Below are 24,111 nucleotides of genomic sequence, written 5' to 3' on the forward strand. Positions count from 1 at the left end.
TAGTGCTTCCTTTCAACAGAGTACACCGTGTCTGTGTGTAGAATAGAAAGGATGTGCCATGGCGAAATCATCGAGGGGGCAGAAAGAGATTAAGGGAATAAATAAAGGACGACTGGAAAAGCTTCGGGACACATTGAATCATTTCTCGCGGAATTTTCTGTTGAAATTTCTTTCATTGAAGCCTATTTTATTCGACTCTTGCAAAAGGTTTCATTCGCTGTGACCATCGGTCGATCGTTTCTGAATGAGTCACACTTAGCTTATCGTGCAGAAAGTAAACCAACGTGCACACTTTCCTGATAGTCGCCGCACGTATTTTTACACCTTCTCATAGCGTTACCACGAAAGTCGAACAAGATTATCTGCTTATTAAAAATTGGAACATACTCGTGATCGTTAGTGGCGGAAACGAGCTGAAGGTAAGAGAGTGAGGAAAAGGCTATTCCGGTCACGGTACGATGAGATCGACGTTACCTGCAAATTTTACACGCGTGTCCAGCAGATGCACGAGCCGCTACGTGCACGCAAGTGCGTGTTTTCATGCGCAGCCAAAGCGTGTAACGCTCGTGTAGCGCCGTGATTAGACACGCCACGGGCTTCGTAGAACCGGTTCTCCCATTTTTCTTCATCTTCTTCTTCCTCTTCTCTCTATCAGTCGACCAGATGCTCGTCTCTTCTCCTTTCTCTTCGTCCGGTCGGGCTCGATTCTGGGTCGACATGAAAGAGGAGAGAAGATGGCGAGAAGCAGACTCGCAAAAAGGTTCGCGTTTCGTTCGTTTCGCCGTCGCGACTTTCTCCTTGCGTAATCGAACGCGAGACTTTCTTCTTCCTCTCTGGAAAACTAGGAACAAACTTGTCGTCGTCGTCTATCGTAGAAGTAGTTCGTTGCTTGGAGTTGTTGCCAAAAGTTGTGCTCGAGAAACATACTTATTTATCAAGGAAACTTTTACGAATTAATTATTCCCAAGTTTTTCCAACGCCGATGAATTATTGATGAACCAATTCGCGTAATGAGCCCATATTTAGAATTGCTGTTAAAGTACTTATTTGATTCTTTTGTCTGTTAGTCGAGAAAACGGAGCGTGCTTTATGGCTCGTAGGAATTGAAGCGATTATACGAGGCCGCGAAGCGGATAAACAGAGAGATAGAGGCTTACATAACAATTCGACTTGGTCGTTTTTCTTTCAATTTACAAGTCGATAGAGAGGTGATTTCCGAGAAAGTTTACAGTTAGAGTTAAACCGTGCAACAACTGTGCAAATAGGCGCAAGAAGCCGTAGAAAGGGAAGATATAAAATAATTCGTTCTGTTATCGAACGAAAATATTGACTTGTCCCGATAAGATAGAGAAGCGCTGGTGCTCGATCGTTGCCAGCGTTCCTCAGATAACGTTATAGCTCGCTCATTAACGAATATCGCGTCGCAACGATTCAACGTAATTTTCCATTCACGACGTTTCAATTGCGATGACACATCGTGTAACGAGTTGAACGGTAAAAACGTCGTCAAGGTGAAAACAACGATATCTGACATGACACTAATCATTAACATTTTAACGTGTAATTAAATTAGAAATAATTCCTTATCAACAATTCAACACTTCTTGAGAAAGATATCAAATCGTTGAATTATTAGAACTTCGATAAAATTTTAATCCCGATTGCATTCGATTTATTAATCATTGAACTATAGTTATCTGTACACTATAGATAGCACGATATCGCGAAGCTTTCGTATAACAAGCAGTATAGAACGTTTTTACGTTTAGTTTTCTATCTGATCAGACTCTAAAAACAAAAGAAACAGTCGAGTTTTTCCATGGTGTTGGACAGTGTACAGTGAAGTTACTAATTTGTCGAAAAACTTCGCCCAGGGAGTTTGTGCCGCTTCTGTAACATCGCGACAGGAATTCATAATTTGTTTTAATTAATTGCCCTCTCTGCTCTCTAACGACTCAAATTTCGTTTCGCGAGACAAACTTCCTCGTCATCGAGACAACGAATAATCGTCGACATAAACTTTGCACAACCTTCGAGAACGAAACTTCGAATTCGATTCGATCAATACGACAGGGATTATCGATGGAAATTGAAACGAAAGAATAGCGTGCCAAGTGTTTCCTATTAGTTTGACGAAAAGTTGGAAGAAATTACAGAATATGGAATATACCGTAAATAATATCGGTGCAAGTTCGACGTAATGTCCCGTAATTGCAATCCACGTTTTACGTTAAGTGTAGCCCACTGTAGGAATCAAGGTGAAAGTGTATTATTAGTTGCAGCACTAAATATACGCGGCACCCGCTGGAAGTATGTATTTTCCGTAATAGTACAACAATAGGATCATGTATAGGCGAACAGGCGAATCGAATTGGCCACGATGCAGCATTCGAATTTTACGACCGCGTTTCCTTTTCGTTTTATATCGGTTTTTATAGCTCTGAACGGATCGAACGAGCGAATGCGGTTCTTGTTTCCGAGGAACGAGAAACGTTTCACATTTCTCCAAAGGATTTCAATTTTTCATCGTTTTTGGATCGTAAATAGATCGCTGGTAGCTCGACGCCCGGAAAGTAAAATGCTCGCTGGACAACTAGAACGATTCCATTGAAACAGTCATTAATAATCTTTTATTCATCGCTGTAACTTTGTGGCAACGCGCCAAATTGCTATTTTAAAATCATAGTTCACGTATCCTAATCGTCTTTTTAATTTATAATACGTCCGAAAAATTTGACTTACCAAGGAATGAAGAAGGGGAAAATGTTGGCAGGGTTAGCGACAGAGGAAAAGAGTCGGTCAAAACGTGCTCATTAGCTTAATTAAGCCGACTCTTTGCGTAATGGCGAAAATACGGCGCGGATATGTGCAGACGAAAGGTAGACGATGCACAATGGTATAAATACACGTTGCATCAGGTCTCTTTTTTTCAAACTCGTCGGTTAATTTCCGAGTCGGCCGAACGTGTAACAAAAACTCGCTGGAATTATAATTAGCGAATCAACGAGTAGCACGAACAGAATCTACGGATTCCACGATCGTTACCGCTTGCATTAAAACCACGGGAATAGTTTTCACGGCCGTTGGGTGTAATCGGATGAGATTCAGCGAGCTAAAATCCGGTGCAAACTTTCAGCATTCAAGCTATTTCCTCGAACGTAAACAGATTCACGGAAAGAAAAGTTTGCAGTTCGAGTATGCCTTTTGGGCACGGATAGCCTTTCAATTCCAATACCTTTCGAATAATTTACGCAATGTAGTACGTACGATCGCTGCCTGGCAAAAGTAAAAATGCAAAGAGTGAAAGACAAGAGCGAGAAAAGTGGTTAGGAGAAAAGCGTAGATTCGCAAAGGCTCAATCTCGTAAGCAGCATTGTAGGAAATTTGTGTTGGCCGTGTGGCATGATCTCCGTTCTCGAGAAGGGGAGAAGAATCGCGCTGGTAGATTCAGAGTCAGAGTCGGGGCCAGGAGCCGGGTTCAGCTTGCGACTACTTCGTGAATAATGCATGCCAGCCGCGAGCCCACGCCACCACGCTATATACGAAGATGCCAGACACGCTACTTGGAACCGGGCTTGTATCTGTATAGACACATAGAGAGACGGGGAGGGGCTTTCTATACAGGGTGTTTCATTGAAAATCAGTGCCCTCAAACGCTCACGAAACTCTCGCACGACGTCGAAAGAATTTCAGATGAAAGTTGAATGGCTTCTAGGAGCACATAATTAAAAGAAATATGTAGTTCCATTTAAAAAATACATAGATTCGTTGATATTTAAAGGGACTGATTGAAATGGGACACTTTGTATAGTCGGGCTTATGTCCTCGCACACGTTCAACCAGCTCACCGCTCTCTCGACTATTTGTGTGTCGAGGCTCGGCGAAGCGTGTGCGAGAGGAAAGCAGGTAAAACGAGAAAGAGAGAGGAGAAACGTAAGTGCCAGTGGGATTTACCAGCATTGTCCCTCCGTTGGGACACGTGCACACGGGAAGAGCTATCTCTGTGGCACGTTTTGGCTTTACACGAGATTGCGAAGGAAAATGCACGACGCGTGTTCCAGTTTCCGGCACTGGACAATGATCGTACGCTCCGCGGTATCGAGCAGCTTCTTTTTGTTCCCGATTCATGGCAACTGGAATAGTAGTCCATCTCTTCGCCACGTGTTGTTATTTCGTAACTTCAGCACCTTGTGTCCGAGAATTTGTGAAAAGAAAAATAAAAAAGAAATTCACAGTGAATTTAAACGCTCCAAGCGTGTCGCGCTAAGCACGCATTGCTAACTTGTGCCAACGTGGCTTTCGTGGAAACGCAAAGTTCACGGTTTGGAGAGGTGCATGGAATTTCAAAGGACTCTAGCAACTTTGAAGTTCACGGATAAACTGACGTTAACTCGTCCAACAACGCGCCGGAATACCTAGTCGTCGCAGTTTCGCTCGATTACAGGAAGGGGAACGTGTTTTTCGCCGCTCGAAACATGAACAGGCTGTTCCGCGAAGTTGTGTACCAGTTTCGTCGAACAAACTCTATGCGAGTCGCGCCACGCCGCGTCTAAAGTTTCCCTGGTATCGTGCAACTTTTCCGATTGGTCACGTTCCTCGCGTTGAATCTCGCCGAGTCGTTGAAATTCAGATACCTGCGATTTTTGTTTTCACCTTCGGTTTAAAGCAGCTACAACTTTCTCCGAAAAATTGTCGGCGAAAAGTTTGCTCATCGATATTTGCTTCTATCGTGTTTCAATTATAGATATGTATGTCATCACTTGACCTCTTGTACATGTATTCTTTGGCTGACGCGGTTGCATTGTAGTTGTACGTGTTGTGTGTTATCTCGTTGCGCGATCGAGCATCCTCTCTCGCAATTTCCTCGGAAAAATCCGCGCTGTCTACAGCACGATACACGAGTTGATCTCGAAAGTCCTTTATAGCCTGGAATATTGGAATTGGCGATAAAAACATCGTCTTCGCGGAAGCGTGTTGTTTCGATCAAATCTAAATAAATCCGATTGGCTTTGAAGTTGATGTTTCATGCAACCAGTTTCCAGGGAAATCATGAAAATTCGAATAGAATATCGAGCGTGACGTTGAGAAAGGGGAGATTACGTTGGAGCGAATTAAATCATGGTCGGTGTAAAAAGGCTTTTTCCCAGGGCATGGTAATCGAAGCTTTATAAAGGAAAACGCACACAAGATCGACATTGTTTTCCCGCGGGTGTAATTTCTGTGACGGTGAAAATGCATAGAAGGGTGAAAGAGAAGCGCCACGATAGGGGGAAGAGGGAGAGAGAGATAGAGGGATGAGAAATGACTAAATAAAATCAATTAAAAAGTTTCGCCGCTTCGGCCAGGAGTCGGGGAGTTTTCATGAAGTTTTCCACCGTGCCCACTCCTCCGTGTATATAACGTCACAGTAGCATGCGAAACTTCTGCTATAAACTGACTATACACCAACACCAACGACCGATTCGTGGTAGTTTCGCTAACTTTCCGACTTTCGTGTCGAACTTGTTAATGGCTTTCTGTGGCGGCTCTCTGTTACCATCGCTTCGATGTTCTTTCAGCTCTCCCCTGTTCCTCTGTTTCTCTCGCTTTTCGATGAAACTATCTATGAATTTATCTGTTCACCTATCGATGTACTTACTTAACCATACGGTTATAATAAATTTTCTGTCCCCATCGGTTGCGATAACAAATTCGTCCCTGTTCGTTTCGCGTAATCGAGCACAAGCCGTGTAGCCAGCAGCAGGCTTTCACCGCGATCGTTTCTCCTCGAAGTTCGAGAGCAAGAGTACAATTACCCGGCAGTTAAGTTGACGGTTATTAGCGGGGATTAGATCTTGGCCCGATTACGCTTCTCCCGTTTATCGTTCGACGCTAACCTCGATTTCCCGGGCTACCTCACGCGTCTGTTACGATAAAACAACCTTATTACGATTTTTAATAGAATATTCTTTGTTTGTTGCAGGTAAGGAGAGAAACATTCGTACAACATCTAATTGTAAGTTAGGAAGTTGAAGCGCTTCATCGAAAGGTACTAGTAAGTCGACAAAAGAATGCAGTAAAACTTAGAGTAGACAGTTTCGAGACTATATTTTTGCCCGCGACGCTTCGTTTCGTTTTAACAGAGACACCTTGAATTTCTCTGAAGTGCAAGCCTATCCGATTACCCGTGCAAAGTCCGTGTAAAGCGAAACCGTATAGATGCTGCCGCGCCATCGTTCTTTCCCTCCTCCTTTCTCTTTTTCCCTGGCAAAAATCGCTTTGCCAAGGCTTGGACGAGCGTCCAGGAAGCAACGAAGAACGCGATAACAGTTTCGGTTATCACGGTGAAACGCGATAACGCGCCACGTTCCTCGATAACAGCCTCCCTTCGTAAGCGAAAGATTAAACGCGATTTCGTGCACCTTTTCTCCACGTTCCATTGTCACGTGTCTCTGAAGGAAATCTTATTAGAGAAGACTCTCCAAAACTTCTTTCAAACACTTAATTTTATTTCACATTTTGTTGATTTCGTTGAAACCTGAGAGAGAAAGGCCCGTCTGAGAACATCGCAGAAACTCGATCCGTTCGTGTAATTAAGAGCAGAACTTGTTTCGGACTTTGACTGGAAATCTTAATTACGATCTCGCGGCGACGTTATTGGCGCAAACGCTGCACTGTGCTCTCGTTATAATTTTTCGTTATCGTTTTACGAGACTGTGATAAAAGGTTCGTGTCAAACAGCAGCGTTAGCCGTTGCTTTGCTCCGATTTTAGAGATCAAAACCAGGTCATCTCCGGTATGGTTTTCACATTCTGCTCGAAATTCGTGACAGGCTGTCGTCAACGCTGAATCGTGACGTTCTTCCTACCGATGGAAATTCGTTGCAATTAGGGGCAAGGGTTAATCTTAAAAGAGTGAAAACTCTTCTCTCCAAAGTGAGCAGAGGAAATTCGTTCCTCGTTGCTCGGAAACTCTGAATACAATTTTCCGCGTGTCCCCATCTGGTTGTGTATGTCCGCATGGAAATATCGCGTTCAGGGACGCCGCGCGTCGTTTTATCTCGGACAGATCCTCGGAGTGGTGTTGAATTTAAATAACAGGATTATCCGCGCGATAAATCTGCCTTGGCTATTTCCATTTTAATATCACGCTTATCTTTGCCGCGAGATCGTGATGAGACGTTTTAATTATCGTGTCGTGGAGGGATATCACGTGTGTATCGCCAACTCCTTCCTTCTTTGTTTCTCGCCTCCAAATGCCCAAGGAATTCGACGAAAGCTGAGTCAATATTAACTTAAGCTACATTACGTCTACCTAACGAGACACTTAACCCAGATTTCCCCGAAAGATAATAGGAAGCCCCTTATGCGAATCGATGGATCGGTTCGAATTTTTTCTTCCCCGATCCGATTCCATTAGCCCGTACCGAATTCAACGGTCAACTGCAAATAAACTCCGCGCAAGTTTAACCCGATGGAATCAGGGTAGAGAAACGAGAGCGTTTATTTGCCGCTACCAAAGATTCCAAACACCTTCGATCAAAGATAGAATTCGGTACCTCCGTGCAATTTCGAAGCTCTAGGACAAATCGAACGACGGACAAACGTCTGAGGAAACGCCAGAAAACGATCATTCAGTTTTACCAGAACAATATAACACGTTCGTGTAATTTTACGAGCTTCATTCACCGAGGCTAATTCGCCCGTCAAGTGAAACAGAAATACTTTGTCGTTGCAAGGGAGGAATGTTTCCGATAATACTGACATTCCAACGATTACTTTTGGCATCGTGGGCATTGTGGCGTGTATCGCCGAGTGGTATGCGTAAAGGTTCGAGAGGAAACGAGAGGAGAAAGTGGACAATGACGAATAAGCATAGTCGTGCGATGCGGTTCAACCAGCTGGCCCGGTCTATCACGTTTACACGAAGCTGATAAATTATTTATCTCGCGACGTCTGGCCAACGGCCAAGATTTTCCGTCGCCTTCGGCTTCCATCGTTTCTTCGTCTATTTATACGCGTATGCGTTTGTCTTCTTCCTCTGTATCGTATTCGCATCAGCTGTCCTTCCTATCATTTTTTTTCGCTCGCTCTTCGACTCATCTTCTGTTCCCGTTTCTTCTTTCCTTCCTTAGCGATCTCGCTCGCTCTCGCGCCGCGTAACCTAAATTCACGCTCCTTGTCTCGGAAACAAAGACGCGAAAAAACCAGTTTATAGCTGAGCAGAAGAAACCGGTGTAGCCGGGCTGAAAAAAAAAAACACGAGAATTAGATAAAGAAGTCACACTATACCGGAACCGTGTTAGCGCCAAGTCCGAGCCGGTGATTCATCGTTTTTTTCCTTCGCTCGCAACCTCAACTGGTTCGAGAGGCGCCCTGTGTTTTTTTTTCTGCTATCGTTATATTGCTTGTAACCGAGATATCGTGAAAAAACACGTTTGGTCGTCGACGTGGAAGGATATACCGGTTTTTTCCGAGAATTCGTGGCGCTTCGGCTTTAACTGATCGCCGCGGCCTTTCTTGAATGAAACAAAAGCGTTTCTTTAAAGGGAATCGCTCGAAACGAACGCTACGTGCGAACGCTTCGAAATCATTTAAACCCGAGTTGTCTAACATCTTTCTAATGAAATTAAACGAACAATTTGTGCGCTTTGTAATGATTTATCAGGTGAAAAGCGGGGGTTAAGTTCAGCGCCATTATCTTTCTTCTTTGGAAACGGTTGAACGTTTCAAGCAATTTCGCGAGGATAATGTTGCAGCAGCGTTGTAGAAACAGTTTCCCGTGGATATTAAGGGAAACGCGAGAAACGAGTTGAAACGGAAGGAAGTGTGCGAGTAGCAGAGGAAATGTGTACATACATAGCAAGAGGGAGGATGTGGTTTAGAGAGAAACGAAATCGCTATCTTGATTGAAACATCGCGTCTGAACGATTCGCGCGATATCTGCGTGCATATCGACGCGTTTTCATGGGTTACGAGTAAGATAGAGAGGAAGAGATGGAGAAGGTTTGGAGGTTGGTGGTGAAGGTGGAGAGAGGGGCTCCTTACGCTCCCTCCGATATGGCTGCTGCCCACGGACGTTACACCGCAATTACTCGACGGCGTATTGATCCGACGGCTTGCAGTCCCACGGTTCGCAGAATCCCTCGTTCGAGCAACCCTCCCTTTCTAGCCCGCTTTTCCTCTCGTTCCTGCTCCCACCGAGAAGAACACCCTTTCGTTTCGAGACGATGAACAAACGAGACGCGGGAAGAGGGCCGACAGGCTAGGGAAGAGATGGACACGATTCGCCTAAATAATTCAAGAGAACGTTGGACAACTATCTTTTTGGCTATCTTGTAATTGAAAGAATTCGCTATTAAGGATGATCGATTGGATAAACATAGAATTCTTAGCTTGCTATCCTACAAAGAGAAGAAAAAGAAGAGCGTAGTAGCAGAGGAATGGGAAGATTTCAACGGTGTGTAGGCATTACGGGACCACGGCAATTATCCGGGACTTTCCTTTTGCACCTTGCCCCTTTCTAGTCCCACCGCCGTGTGTTGGGGGGGGGTCTGGTATACGTGTGTAGAGCAGCGTGCAGAGGGACGACAAATCGACTCGGGTCGGAGAACAAAACGAGCCACGGAACGGCTTTTCAGCCTCGCTGGTGCGTGCTGCACAGGCCACGAGACGGTGGAAAGAGCCGGGGTCCAGTGAAGGAGGAGAAGCTGGAGAAGGAGGCGGTGGAGGAAAGGGTTATAACCGGGGTTTAATGAAACCAGTCGAGGTCCGTCAAACCGGTTCGGCTAGTTCTCCGTTTGCCACGTCCTCCCCTTTACCCTGGTTCTCCTGCTGGTTCGCTCAAAAGGAATCCCGGAGAGCAAGGCGGAACAGATATCGACCTCTCTCTTTCTCTCTGTTCAACAACTCCCTGCTTCCCTTGTCCTCCCCCCCCTTCCATCCCCCCTGACGGACTGCATATCTCAGACACAGATCGCCGCCAGTGACTCCTGCACTCGTCTGCCCGGTTGTGTGTAACCTTGCCTGCTCTGGGAGCGTACGTCTGTGTGCATAGTGCATCCACACCAACATACTCGTGTCCGACTGCGTGAAATCCCCTTAACCGAGAGAGAGTACACCCACGACGACTGGGTCGAGAATTATGGCGCGGGGAGATCACCGTATCCGCCCCTGTTTGATAGTCCCGTCGCGCGATATAAACCTCGCCGAGTTACCTCCTCTTTTTCTCATCGTTTTCCCGCTGCTCACGTTATCGCCTTCTCTCTTTCCTCTCCATCCTTCGAAAGAAGAAAAAGGAACATGTATACACTCTTCCGGTACTCTCCGCGTAGGTGTTCCCCGAAGTGCGAAGCAGCATCGAGAGTGGTTCGAGAAATCGTAACCATCTCCTGACCCACTCCACCATTCGATCAGAGGTCGTTGATGCATCGAGGTCAACTGGTTTTCCTCCAATTTACGGCTGATATTTATGTTCTTCGGATGACCCGGTGGAATTATCAAATAGGGCAAGAATCGACTAAAATACTTGGAATGCTTGGTAACGTGATAATTCGGACGAACGATCGAACGAACGAATTCGATGAATTATTTCAGTAATTAATCCTTTCCACGGTTTGCTCGACGGTTCCACGTTTAATCGCACATCGGCAGAATCGCTAATTATCAGTTGTATCCTGTAATTGAGTTCGTCGTTAACCGGTGACTGTGAGCGTTCAGAAAATATTTCTCAACGACGCCGACGCGCGTTGTTTTACGCGTCGAGGGCATATTCGAAAGCGGCCGTGCATACAATGTTATCGGTTGGAAACTTTCATCTCGCTGTTTGCTCTAATTGCTGGCTCAGCCAGAAAGATTGGCAAACGTTATTTTCCCCCGTTAATGAGTAAACGCACGCGGCCGCCCACGTAATGACTGTTTTTAATAGGACCAACTTTCTGCCTGGCGAATGAAGCGCGCGAGTAATGACGGGTGGTAGCGGTGGCTGGCTCTTCGTGCAGCGTAACGCAATTATTTCTGTGGATACAGCGTCTGCCACCTGTTCTATTCGAATCCATGTCCCGACGCTTATTAACTGAATTAATTAGCTGCCGGAACGAGACGAGGGTGTAACAATAGTTACACAATCCGAACGATCGACGAGACCTTGTAACTTTGTTCAAACGGCACGTGTCTTTCGTTTCACTCGCGTTTTTCTATTCTTTCATTCCGTTTAAAATCGTTTTATCGCTGAATATATTTCATACGATTTGAACCTTTACGATTCTTGATCCGATTTCAATGGAATGGAATGCATTTGCGAATAGATTACGCACGCAGCTCGTTCCCTGTTCGCTTGTCGAAGAGGGTCGTGATTTACCGAGTTCAAGTATCCGCTACACGTTCACAGCCCACCTAGAGACGACCATTCAATGACTCATCCTTCCTGGCGAGCCAGAAATCAGAGGTCAGCGTTCCTCTTTGACCATTTCCACCTAGCCAGTACGAGCATTGAAATGCTGATTCATTACCGACTCTGTGTCGCTTGAAGGGAACATCGAACGATCGGTGTAAGTTGTATAAAATTTGATGAAATTCGAAATTAAGGATTTTTAGATCAGTCGCTTCGAGTCGCTTGGTACGCCGATGTAGGTGTGTTCGCGATAAGTGTTTTTTTTTTTTTTATTTATTTAAACGGTAACCGATACGATAAAACCCCTATCGTCGCGTCGTATCAGCAGGCATATCAATACGGGTGTTGCGCAAATATAAAGAGAGTCAGATTGGCGAGAACGTGGAAAACTGGCGTTAAAATGGGTCAGTCTTTCGAAGAACGATAGAAGCGCAAAGATATTCATACGCACAGATTTCCGCTGGTTCTTCGAATCGGCGGAAAGTCTGGCGAAATTGCTATTCGTTCTGGCATGCTTGCGAATCTCATTGGAATAACAGTATAACCGATACACAGTCGACAGGAAGTATCGAAAAACGAATCGAACCGTATCGAACGGCAGACAGAGGAGGGAAAGAGAGGGACCGGTGCTGGTTCCCTCGAAGTGCTCGTAAAAAACGTATTACCGCTCTCTTGAATCCCCATTTCCACGCACCCAGGGTCCCTGCCAAAAGCTACACTTTGCCCGACCGTTTGCGTCCGATACCGAGAAGCCTTTGAACCTAACGACGTTGTCTCTCCTCTCCTCTCCTCTCTCGGTCGTCGAAGTCACGTCGGCGCAGTTCCAGAAAAAACAAGGGAGACTTTCCGGCGTCGAGACGCGACATTAAAGTGGCCCATGACTCTGCTCTTTCCCTCTCGTTTCGTCTCGTCTCTTTATACGTCTCTTTCTCTTCTGCTTCGTTTCTGTGTCGAGAGAAAGAACGAACAAGAGCACACACATCAGAAACTGTCTCGTCCAGGAATAACGACCGCCGCGTACATGCACGACCCCCGAAGCCATTGGCTGGCGTTAAACTCACTGAGTGTGGCCTCAGGGGAGGTCAATTGGTCGTGACGTCACTGGCGCAACACAATAAAATATAATGGCCGAGGCAGGCTAAGCAAAACACGCGACCGGTTCGTGACCCGAACAAAACGCCGTTTAGACCCTCTTTCTCCATCTCTGATGCTGCTTCTTCTTCCGTTCCTTGACTCGACTAAGCACCATCTTCGCCTTCAGGGGAACTAAATTCTCCCCGCCTGTTTCTCGATCAAGCCGAAAACTAGTTTATGCCCCCTTTTCTTTGGCGAAATATGAGCGAGATCGGGATCTGCAGACCCCCGGTACCCAGGGGAATCAAGCAAATGGGGATGTTGGCCAGTTCGTGGTGGTAGAGCGGATAAAAACGCGAATCTTGTTAATTACAACGTGATAACCTTTTTCTCTTCGAGATGAAAACGTGCCCTTCGAAGGTACGCATACCTGCTCGGGACTTCCTCAGGGTCTCGATAAGGGATCGTTTCAGAGTCGTAGATGGTCGGTATAACGTAGCTAACCCTTTTCAAGGTCTCGCCACGAATTTGAAGGAAAGGAAACAGAGAGGCATGTATAGCGAATCGCGAACATTTTACACATACTTGTCGTTCATTCGTGCTTGTTAATGACCCCTTCGACGAGAGCAAACAGTTGTATTTGTCCTGCTGGTTTGACGAGATGGATAGGCTGGTTCTTGGAAACTCTGATCCGACTGCAACGCCTGTGTAATTAGCATGACGGCAAGGCGTACACGATCGTTGTCCGATAACCGTGCTTCGTGGAACGGTTATATCACGACGATTCTCTTTGTGCTGTCATGCGTTTCGTTTTTTTTTTCTTTCTTTCTTTAATGAATCGTCGTATCACCAGACGTTGGCGTACGAATCGAACAGATTCATTGGCGAAGGAACGAGACGATCGATCGAGGCAAATTGCTTCACTGAGAAACACGTATTTCATTTATTCGAAGCTGTTGCAATTTTCGAAGACTTTACGCGTCGTTTTCGTAATTAAATTGTTATCCCGTCGCGAGTCGTTGGAAATTGTCGAGATTGCCGGGCGCTTATCGATCGCGGGACAGTTATTAAAGCGAACGCGTGGCGTGGTTCGTAGGTAGCAGGAAACGATAAAGTCGAGGACACCCTGTAGATCGATCCGAGCCCCGGAGAGAGCTATTCGCAGGGGTTAGGTCAGGCCACAGGTACGTAGCTGGAAGCCGATGCGCCCGGTGCTGTTGCCAGTTCTCGCCAGTTCTACCGTTTACGACCTCCCATAAAGCCGAGAGCTAATAATGACTGACGATGGAACGTTTGCGATTCTCTCCACGGCACGAGCAATTAAACGGCCCTACGCTTCTCAAAGCTTACGAGCTCTGGAACGCGGGAGTAAAATCCTAACGCATCGACGAACTTTTCCCGAATGGAAACACGCTTGCAATTTTTACTCGCGAACGCCCGCGAGATCTAGTAGCGCACGTCAGATATTTATCGGACTGTTGCAACTGGCCGTCTTCGATGTAATTATCGTTGGAGATATATCGGCGCAGCGGCCAGAAAGACAACGATAATTTATTAATAGAATATTACTCGTGAATCGTGTTTCAGTGACGCGGGAGCTCGATTTACCGCTGAACGCGCATTTGTCAGCGGTACGGATCGAATCGACGATAGCATTTGTAGAATCTGATTTGTAGCGAGCATAGGTGAGAGGTAGTTTTCGTTGGCGTTGCAGAAATCCTGGAACTGGCTAAGCGTGACCGTCGTTGTAGAATTATTTGTATCCTCGTTATGCTTCAAGGCCGAGTCGACGCTTAGACATTTGAAATTGAGAGTTTTAAGGTTTTCACGACACGGTTGACGATTTGTCACTGTTAATACCGTTTAAGGCAAACGTGTCCCAACCATTCTCGAGTCGCGTCTTATTAAGACGTACACGTCCCATTGGTCACGAAAGGGTAATAATTCAAACGGTACATACCGTACTCGTTATTTGTGCCTAGGAGGCAGCCTTCTAAATCGAGGATGCAACAGCGCGCGCGATAGTATACGGCGTGGATGGATGGGTTTGGCTAAAATCCGACAATAACCAGTGACAAAGCCATCGAATTGCATCGAAATGTCCCCTGTACGGTTGCATCCATGTCGAGGGCCGTGCTCGTGACATTTTGTGTACGCACCAAACACGCTCACCAATCTCTCCCTTTCTCTGTCTCTGTTGCCCGTCCAGTTTACTCTCTGCTGCGGGTTTCGAGCATAGGTGCACTCTGTGGCCCGTGTAGGAGGTGGGGCATTCAGGCTTTATCGGTCGTAAACACGCGAGTAATTATCGTAGCCGGCCATCTTGGCCCGCAGGGCACGTCACATCCGGTCACTGACCATTCAATCGTTGCGATCCGAGCTACGGCTAATAAATAATTCAGAAACAATGGGGACATCTCTCGCCTTCGCCTCCGTTGAAAATCCAACCAGATCGTCCCGCCTCGTCCCTCTTCGCTTCTCATCGGATCGGCCATGGCCGTTAACCCCCTCGTACACTGGAATTACTGAATGAGAATTAACTGCCGCTTTCCGGCTCTTTGGCAAGTTCAAGGTTTTCTACGAGTTAAACAGCCGACGCGGCGGTGCTCGTTGCATGGATAAATCCGTGACATTTTCGCGTAAGTTACGCCTTGCCGTGTAATGGAACTGCTTGTCACGACAAGGACGCGAAAGTTAGAGAATCGTATGGCATTCTAATAGTGTGCAGGTACAACGAGTTGGCATTCGAATGGAATGCGGCTCCGATTGGTCGTGATATAATCTCCTTTCTATGGGACTACCTTTCCTCGACGCGATCGCAAAGGCAGGCCATGCTTCTGTTTGTTATTTAAATGACACAGCTGTCTCTTATTATTCAAACGAAGTTTTTTCGAGTTTCTAAAAGGAAAAAAATCAGCCATCAGTGTCACGAATTCTATCGGAACTGGAATCGATCTGTCGTTCGCAGTGTGTCAAATGTTATCCAACTGGCTGTTTCGTAACGTGGGTTACGTTACACGGAGTAAGAAGGAAAGTTTTCGTCGGAGCATAAAACAACGATGATATAATTGAACGCTGACCGTGGTTCGTTAATCCGCTTTTCCTTCCCCGAAGTTCAACGTTGCGTGTTTCGAGTTTTTCTACTCTGTCGTGGGGAAACAAAAGCGGCGAAGGGAAAATGTAACCCCTAGGGAACCGGAAAAAATAAAACGAATGGAAGAAGAAACGAGACAAGATCCCTCTGGTTTGGAATTGCTTGGAATTCGTCACGTGTTGGCCATACGGAATCGGTTCTTATTTTTCTTTTCGAGGACCTCTCGCCGCTCTCGTAACTTTTCGACCTCGACGCGGTGTCACGTGGACGAGAAAAATGTCGTCGAGCAAGATGCACGATGTCGACGAACCGACTTGACCAGTGATTCTCAATCTTTTCTTACCATTTTACAACCAGTTCTTTTTTCGATGCAGACGATGCACACGCACCTGCCGTACGTAGACTCGAACGAACGTGTACGAGCCATTTAAGATGCAGGTGAAAGAAATCGAACTTGCTCACTCGGATTGACCTAGTTCGTTTCCGCCGGCAATCGACGATCCCTTTATAAAAGACGTTCTACTTTAATTCGAGCGACGCCAGCTGAAACGTATCTACGAGGTCGATCGCGTTTGATCCTCGCGCTTTATTTTTGTTCTTCTTACCTTTCGTTTTTCTCAGCCGTTCGTATTACTCTTACGAACCAAATAGATCCAACCATCCATCCGAATTTTGGCCGTTTATTCGATAGATTTATTCGACGAGAGGTCAGTACCACGCTCGAACGTTGGTAGAATTTGGCACGACAAGAGAAAGCGTTTGTAATGGTCGATAAAGCACAAGAAATCTGATACAACGGCGAGGGTATTCACCTCGAATTATTTGAAAAACACTAAATGTCATTGTACCATGGTGTCTTTGTTCAAAATTATCGATTTGTAGCGTCAGTTTCTTAAAACGAGTATTCAGAATTCGATTTCTCGCGTGTCAGCAATGTCGATAAATCGGTCGATAGGAGATCGAGGCTGGTCGTTTTACGAGTAAATTAGGTAGTCGGTGCTCGGCTTGGCATGGGGCCTACGAGTCTCGGAAGAAGAATAAGAAAAGATAGAAGGAGGTCTTTGGCGAGTGTCCAACGCTTTTATTTTTATACCCGGTCCCCGGTGTCGTTCTCGCCGTCTTCACCCCTGATCGCCATTTTCTCTCGCTTTCGCAGCAGAATCGTTCCTTCTTCTTCTCGGTCCCGTTCGAAATAAGTTTATCAACAAACGCGCGCGGGAGATCCTCGCTCGTTGCAGGGAGCGCCGGCAGAAATAGAGCGTCTCTAAAATAAGCGTGCAAGAGGAGACTCTCGAGCGTTTTCCGATCCCTTTCGCGTTGCCTTCGAGAAATCCCATTTCTTCATTCATTCCGCTATCGTTTTTCGTTTCCCCGACTTTACCCTCCCTCTATCTCGAACGGCTATTTCGTTCGATAGATTCGTAAAGCTGTCGCAAAGATTTACAACCGGCCGAAAATCTAGGAGAATCGCGTGTCGCTCGATTTAAAACGAGCAACTCCGTCGGATTAAGGGTAATCGAATTTCGAACGAACGATATCCCGATTAGAGACGCTGCAAGGGCAAAGGGGATGATCGATAAAAGACGAAGGATAGATCGTTGCTAGGATTGGAAGACGAAGGGACCAGCTACCTGCGCGAAGTTTAGATTTTAACAAAGCGTTTAAATGGCCGGCAGACTCGGTCAGCCGTGTCTAATTTCATCTGGACGAAAGCTGGCTAGGGACGAGTCGATATTCATCCTGGTATAGGGGCTGCTTTGTCCGTTTCGACAAAGAGAACCTATATAGTTAATGATGTTGTTGTTTGTTCTGAACTCTACCCTTCTAAAAAGGCCAGTTGCCTGAAGGTTTACAGTCGAACGAGGTTATGTTATTCCACGCTCGCAAATAATGCTACTTAGATTTTTAAACTTTTTCACCTCCACGCAATTTCGACCATCGTCCGAAACTGTCGCGATAAAATATGACCTCTCGGTGGTCACCGATTTTTTTTTACGCTGACAAAATTCGTGACACCCAGGAAGCACGCGACGAACTCGAAACGCGGATAAAAATTTCACCGGAATGAAAACTCGCATCCTGTTGGTCCCTTTGTGGCCAGAATCTTGGACAGACTTTTTGTTTCTTGCCGAATTTATAAAAATTTTTTTTTGGCATCGCGTACAACGATCGTGTCCGGAGTACGTTTCCTCCCGTGGTCCCCGTTTCTACGATGTCCGTGTCACGAGAATAACGGCGAGGCGAATTAAAATGTAAAGCAAAGTACGTTGGCGCTGTTCAATTACGCGCGAGCGTGTAATGCATGCAGAAGCGAGACGGGACATGAGGACAAACCGCAGCAGTCGCTAGGAAACGCGGTACCGGAGCGGAGCAGCGTGGAGTTTGCGAACGCAGCCATCCGCGTTACACGCGCCTACTCTCCGCTACATAGAAGCACACGAGGCGCTCTGCGCATATCGGATAAACGCACCCCACGTATGCAACGCCGTTGCCCGCTCGAGTGCATCTCCCCCTCCGGGTAATAACAGTAAATCCTGAGTAATAAATCCCTCCCCTCTGTCCTCCGTGCCCCCTTGCTGGGCCGTCTCTCAACCTCTCGGCCTCTGCCTCCTCCACCTGTCCGTACCTACATACATACCGTCTCTCTCCTCTTCTCTCCTCGCAAGCGATTACTTGCCCGTCTAGTTCCCTTGCCGCCCAAAGCGTTTCTTCCCTGTTGACTCGTAACCTTGCAAACTCATCCTCTTCCCATGTATCTCCGCGCTTTTATTTATGGATTTATCACTGAAACCCCGAAATAGAAATTTGGAAATTTAATAAAAATGAAACGAAATGCATTTTCGCAAAGTTAGCAAGCAAGCGGCAAGAAGTTTTGCAAGGTCGCGAGAAGCCTACGGCGTAGTCGTTAATACGCGATAAACAGGGCAGGTGCAGCGACCATTCACGTCCAATCAATCGACCTTAATCGGCAAGGTTGAACAAGGCTGCGCGAAATAGCCTGTCGGTTGCCGATAGGTGATCGATACCGCGTTCTAGACGACGCGCTTCGTGCTGTTTTTATTCTTTGGCCGAGCGTTAGCGTAGTCGACAGCCGATTCAATTAGAACACACTACTAGTATATGTGGCTGACCCCGATGTTTAATCGTTGTGTTTCAGAGAAGAACACCGCGCGCAACAGTCGACGGACACGCGTTAGCGAGGGCGGTAATCGCGACAAGTTAGAGAAAGAGGGTGAGAGAAATTTGTCGACGCGATTAGAGGATCGGGAGAACAAGGGTCCACCGTCGGGCAGGCCCAACAATCGCATACCACGAAGCGTGTTGGAGGAGGCGAATAGTGGTTCGAGCAGCGCGTCGAAGCTGCGAAAACGGGGTACGACCGTGAAGAGTCCGGTCGAGAGCGCGTCACAAAGGCCGGTGCGACGAAGGCCCAGGCCAGCCGGTCCGGAAACGAAAACAGACTCGGACGATCTAGAACGAAGCACGAGCGACGCGAAATCTCTCGAAAAAGAGGACCGTCTAAGCGGCAGATCCGAGGAAGAGGACCGAAGCGAGGAACAAGAGGAAGAGGAGAATCAGGAGGATCGTTGCGACCCACTGATCAAGAGGCTGAGGACGAGTCCGATCGCTAGAAAGCTTAGATCGGATCAGAAAGAAAAGAGTAGCGAAGACAACGCGGCGTCAGATCTAGAGGAAACGTCGGAAGAGGAAGAGAGAAATCGACAAAACGCGGAGAGCGGAAAGGTCGAAAAGCTCGAAGAGAACGAGGAAAGTCAGTCGAGAGAACGGGACAGAGAACCAGAGCCTCCGCCTCCGAACAAAGTAGATCCCGGAGGCGACACGGTTCTCGATCAGAAGCGGCAACTGGACGCGGAAAAGGAGGCTGGAACGGAGAATCGAGAGAACGGCACGGAACAGGTGTTCGTGAATGGATCGCTGGTCGAGTCATCGTCGGTGGTCGGTGACAAAGCGAGTGTCCTCCTCGATGCCGAGCAGACGCTGCTGAAACCTGCGAGCGAGTCGAAAGTCAAAGGCATCGAGGAAGGAGGAGAGGAGGAGAGGAAAGAAGAGGAGGAAAAAGAGGAGCAGCGACGGGCAGAGGAAGAAGAGGAAGAGGATCGGTGCTCTCGGAAGAGCGGCGAGTTGACCACCGAGCTAGGCACGGAGGATAGCGTGGGTAGCGTAAGCGGTGCGAGGGCGGCAAGCGTCGAATCGGTCGTCGAACTGCTGGAGTCGAGTAGTCAGGACTCAGGCTCCGTGCTGGAGAGGCTGAGTCCGCTTAATAGCAGCGGCGGCGGCGGCTCTGCCAGGCAGAGCCTGCTCCTGGAGCAGCAACGGGAGCAGGAGCGAAACCGGCATAACGAGAGCCCCGTCATTCTAGCCGAGAGATTGAACAAGCCGCCACCGCCGGTCGCTGGTCATCATCATCATCACCTTCAGCAATACCATCAGCATCACCATCAACAGCCGCCGCCGCACCACCATCAGCAACAACGCTACTCCACCGACAGCCCGGTGATACACCACCATTCTCAGCCTCAGCATCAACAGCAGCTCCAGCAGCAACAACATCAGCATCAACAACAACACCAACAGCAACAGTTCCAGCATCAACATCAGCAGCAACAGCAACTCCACCAGCAGCAGCAGCAGCAGCAGCAGCAGCAGCAGCAACAGCATCGGGTAGCGAGCAGTCCGCATCAACACCAGGCGCAGCATCATCATCAGCTGGCCTCGTCAAGCCTCCTCGAGGTGCAACAGCAGTCTCACACATCGAGGGGCGGCGATGAGGCCAGCCTCATGGAAGTGGAGGCCGGGGCGGGTATACCTGGAAGCGGAGTCCTCTCTGGTGTACCGTCGGCGATCGGCATCCGAGCGATCGGAGCCGGGAGTGGCGCCGCGACTGGAACCTATGGAGACAGCGGCTCCGACAGCGGGGTAAGCTCGCTTAGGAGCGCCGGCTCCGGCGACGAGAGGAGCGGCAGCAGGAGCTCGGCGCTCAGCGTCGACGAGACCACCACCTCGTCGACGCCTACCGCGGCCGCGACGCCGGCCAGGGTCTGGCACGTGCAGAGCGTCCAGCACACCTCCTTACTGATGGCTCATCCCCAGGCACCGCCTAGCGCTGGACCGAGTTCAGCAGCCGCTGCAGCCACCGCACCACCGGTCGGATACCAGAGTCCGGCACCACCTGGACATCATCATCCCGCCGTCGCGTCCGAGATGCTCTGGAGGTCGCCTAGGTACCCGCCACTACCCCATTCGCTGCTAGCTCCTACACAGCCCAGTCCCGAGGAGGTGGTCGAGAGGGAGAGGATGATTCGGTGAGTCCTTTTTATTTTCTTCTGCTTGCCTAACGAGGCCTTTGCTTTCCCAACGACTTATAGGAAATCCAGATAAGCGTTTGAAGAGTCAGCGGCTCGTAAAACTCGGTTGCGTTCTATCAGTTAACCGCGAATACCGGTTGCTCGACCGTTTACTAATTAACGACCATTTTCTCGTTCCCGTGGACGAACAAAACCTCCGCTTCTTCGAGCTGCAGCTGCGTGTCGCGTTTCTTGCGCGACCTCAGCCTTTCGAGTATTCTTTGTTTGCTCTCGCGTGACTGTCGACTGTAAAAAAATGTCGGGGACGAAAAGGTGGCCAAGGTGGAAGGAGACGGACGTGGCCGCGCGTATTACCTGCCTGTGTTTCCGGACGACAGCTGTTGGACACCGTTGCCAACTTCCGTCGAGAATTATTGCGATAGACTAACTCGCTATCATACCGATGACCCGAAACTCGCCGCATTCGGACGTAAATAAGTCGAACCACTTCCGTCGTCGTTCGAATCAGGTGTCGATGAAGTTATCTCGAGATTGATCTGTTCCGAAGACACCCTTGCTCTTCTTTCCGAGAATATCTTAATCGGTGAAGTTACTTTTAGACCCAGGGTTTGTATTTTGGCCGCTCGATATGAATCATCGTTTTATTAGGAGCAGAAGTAAGAATGGCACGGTCGACTTGCGGTTCGTTCAATAGATGCACTGTTGCAGCTCGATTACACCCGCGACATTGGTATTGAACAGCAGCTCCGTTTGTTAGCTTCAACCGTGACGACTGCGGCGAAAATAAACCCCGTGCTTATTTGGCTCCGCGAAAACCCCGTGAAATATTCCGCGAGACGATGAAGAAGAACCGAGCAGACGGAATTGCCGTGGCGTAAATTCGTTTCATCAGGGAAATCGTGTCGACCATCCTACGCGCTCTTTTTGCCGGTTATCATTGACTTAACGACGAACATCAGCGAGTAAATTGCGACGTGGTCGTCGGTCATAGGTTCGGCTAATTTCGAACCATCAGATAGACACGTGCGTTTGGGCAAGTGTGTTTCGAACGGCAAAACTTTATTTATTTAGGGGGCGTAAACCCATTATGTAACACGGAGGATATGAAACTTTAAAGGGGAGGATGATGTATAAAATAATGGAACGCGTCTAACAGAATGAGTAGGGTGCATCGAAATTTAGGAGCTCCGTTAACGAGGAATTTGACACTATCTTGGCGCATAATCGGAACATGGTTATAATCCAGACATGCAAGGAATCTGTGTTGGGTTTTTTTCAAAAGATTTTCATTATAATTATATATACATACATAAATTCTACTTTCAAACGGTAAAAAGGTTGGCTCGTTGAAACTTTTGGTGAAGAACTTCCGTTTCCTCGAGTGGACGTTAGAAATCGTTCCAAGTAGGATCGAGCCAAACTGCGCGTATCTCGATCGATTAAAGACTGGCAATTTCGTGCTTGTTCTTCGAAAGAAATCCAGCTGCTATTATTCTGCTCCAAATACGAGCGATTACGTGGCCTGTCCGTGTAACGAGCACGATTTAACGCTTATGCAAGCTCCCTCGTAGACCTTTTCGCGTGGAGAGATAACCACGGCAACAGAAACTGGCATTTGGGCACAAGGTCAGCCCCCGTTTCTTTTTCTTCTCTCTTCTCGTTGGAGGACCTCGTCCAAGATCGTTCTGAGACCGATACGGGGAGGAAAACGAATGGGCAGGAATGCTCTTGCAGGAAGCTATAAAAATACGTTAGTCGGTTCGAGTGGCAAGAAAAGATTGCCGTTCCCCTGTGTTAGAAAAGCAGCAACCTCGTCAAGGACCGCATCTGCATAGAAATATGGTCTCGCCACAGGCGGTTCCCAGTTTTTCCTAAATTGCTTTCTGCCCTTCTCTTCCTTCTTCATCATCTCTTCTCCTCTTCTATTCTTTCGTTCAATTCGCGCGGATGAAACGCGTTCGTCCGTTCAATTTTCAACGAGACCGTGTTCACTTTAGATTAGAAGGGAGGTGCTCGTTGAACGATTCATTTTTTATGGCTTTCGTTCCTTCAAGTGTTTGATCCTACTCTAGTTTAACAGAAGATGTATTTGATTTTGTACGTTCTTGATGCGCGACAAACGGCGTTGTTTCGTCTTTCTATCGAGTTATATCCTATCTCGAACTCCTTTTTTCACTCGTTTGACAATTCGAACGAGTTCGTTACGCAACCAATTGGTATCCATCTGGCGCGGACTTTCTTCGCAGGCCGTTTCAGTAGGGATGCCATTGAACAGAGCCCCGAGTACGAGCAATTTATCTCGAGGTCATCGCGTTATCGTCTCACGGGGGACGCGTTCAAAGGCCGAGTGGGCGAAACGCAGCCAATGATCGCCGCTCGTTATGCGGTTCACGTGGCACACGTCCATCAGCGTTCGCTATTTTGCACGCTGGTCACGCACACGCGTGCAAAATCTGTCTGACACTCTGTTCCCTCTTCTCCTCTTGCTCCTTTCTCTCGACCTGTAATTACCTATCGTCTTCCAAATCTATTAAACGAGATCATATAAAAAACCCACCTGCTACGGCATGACCGAGTGCTCTTTATGGATTAACAGATACAAGTTGAGTTGCTACTTGAAAAAAACAGAAAGGTACTTGTATTCGATCGGAAAGATTTTGGAGTATGCCAGTGCTTGAAACGATGCCAACAATATGTAGTGTTGGGTTCGAAAAAAGGTCGTGAGAAAAAGGCAAGGGAAAGAGGAGTAGACAGAGAGGGAGACAGAGACCCATCATCAAGTTAATAGATTGAACGCGAAGGGAAAGAGGAAATTCAGCGTGTAACCGATTCCGAAGGTTCGTTCAGCTTCATTGAAGCTCTCCCGTGTCGGGAAAAAAATCAGCGTTGCGTCAATGACTTCCTATTTCCTCCTTACGTGGGCTTTATTCGGGTCACTGACTTAACGAGTGGAATCCAAAAGCCGAGAGCACATCGTATTCTCGGCTCGAAATCCTGTACACAAATAGCCCGGGGTATAATAACGCGCGAGATATAGCCCGTCTGCTATAATTGAAGCGACGTTCTGCTTAGGAACGCGCCGGATCAGACGTAAATATTTGATCCTGAAACGTTCCCTCGGCCCTCCACCCGGCTTCCGAAGAGTATGACGGTAACGCGATTAAGAATTCTCGCCGCGTCTGACCCGTTGCATTTTAATTCGCTGCTTGATTAATTAATCGAAAGCCTCGATATATCGCGTCGTGC

General features: G+C 47.5%; 1 protein-coding gene across 5 annotated transcripts in view; it reads left to right on the plus strand.

The window, feature by feature from the left end:
* Nucleotides 1-24,111, plus strand: part of Kdm3 (Lysine demethylase 3) — a 152,825-nt gene that overhangs the window by 69,112 nt on the left and 59,602 nt on the right. For 4 of the 5 annotated variants that reach the window (XM_034325692.2, XM_034325695.2, XM_034325694.2 and 1 more), the window contains exon 8: nucleotides 18,696-20,862. In XM_034325692.2, coding sequence (XP_034181583.1) covers nucleotides 18,696-20,862 — 2,167 coding nt within the window. The remainder of the gene's footprint in view (nucleotides 1-18,695; nucleotides 20,863-24,111) is intronic. The other variant, XM_034325696.2, reaches the window with a different exon arrangement.

The sequence above is a fragment of the Osmia lignaria genome, chromosome 5 (genome assembly GCF_051020975.1).
Source record: "Osmia lignaria lignaria isolate PbOS001 chromosome 5, iyOsmLign1, whole genome shotgun sequence".
Classification (NCBI taxonomy): Eukaryota; Metazoa; Arthropoda; class Insecta; order Hymenoptera; family Megachilidae; genus Osmia; species Osmia lignaria.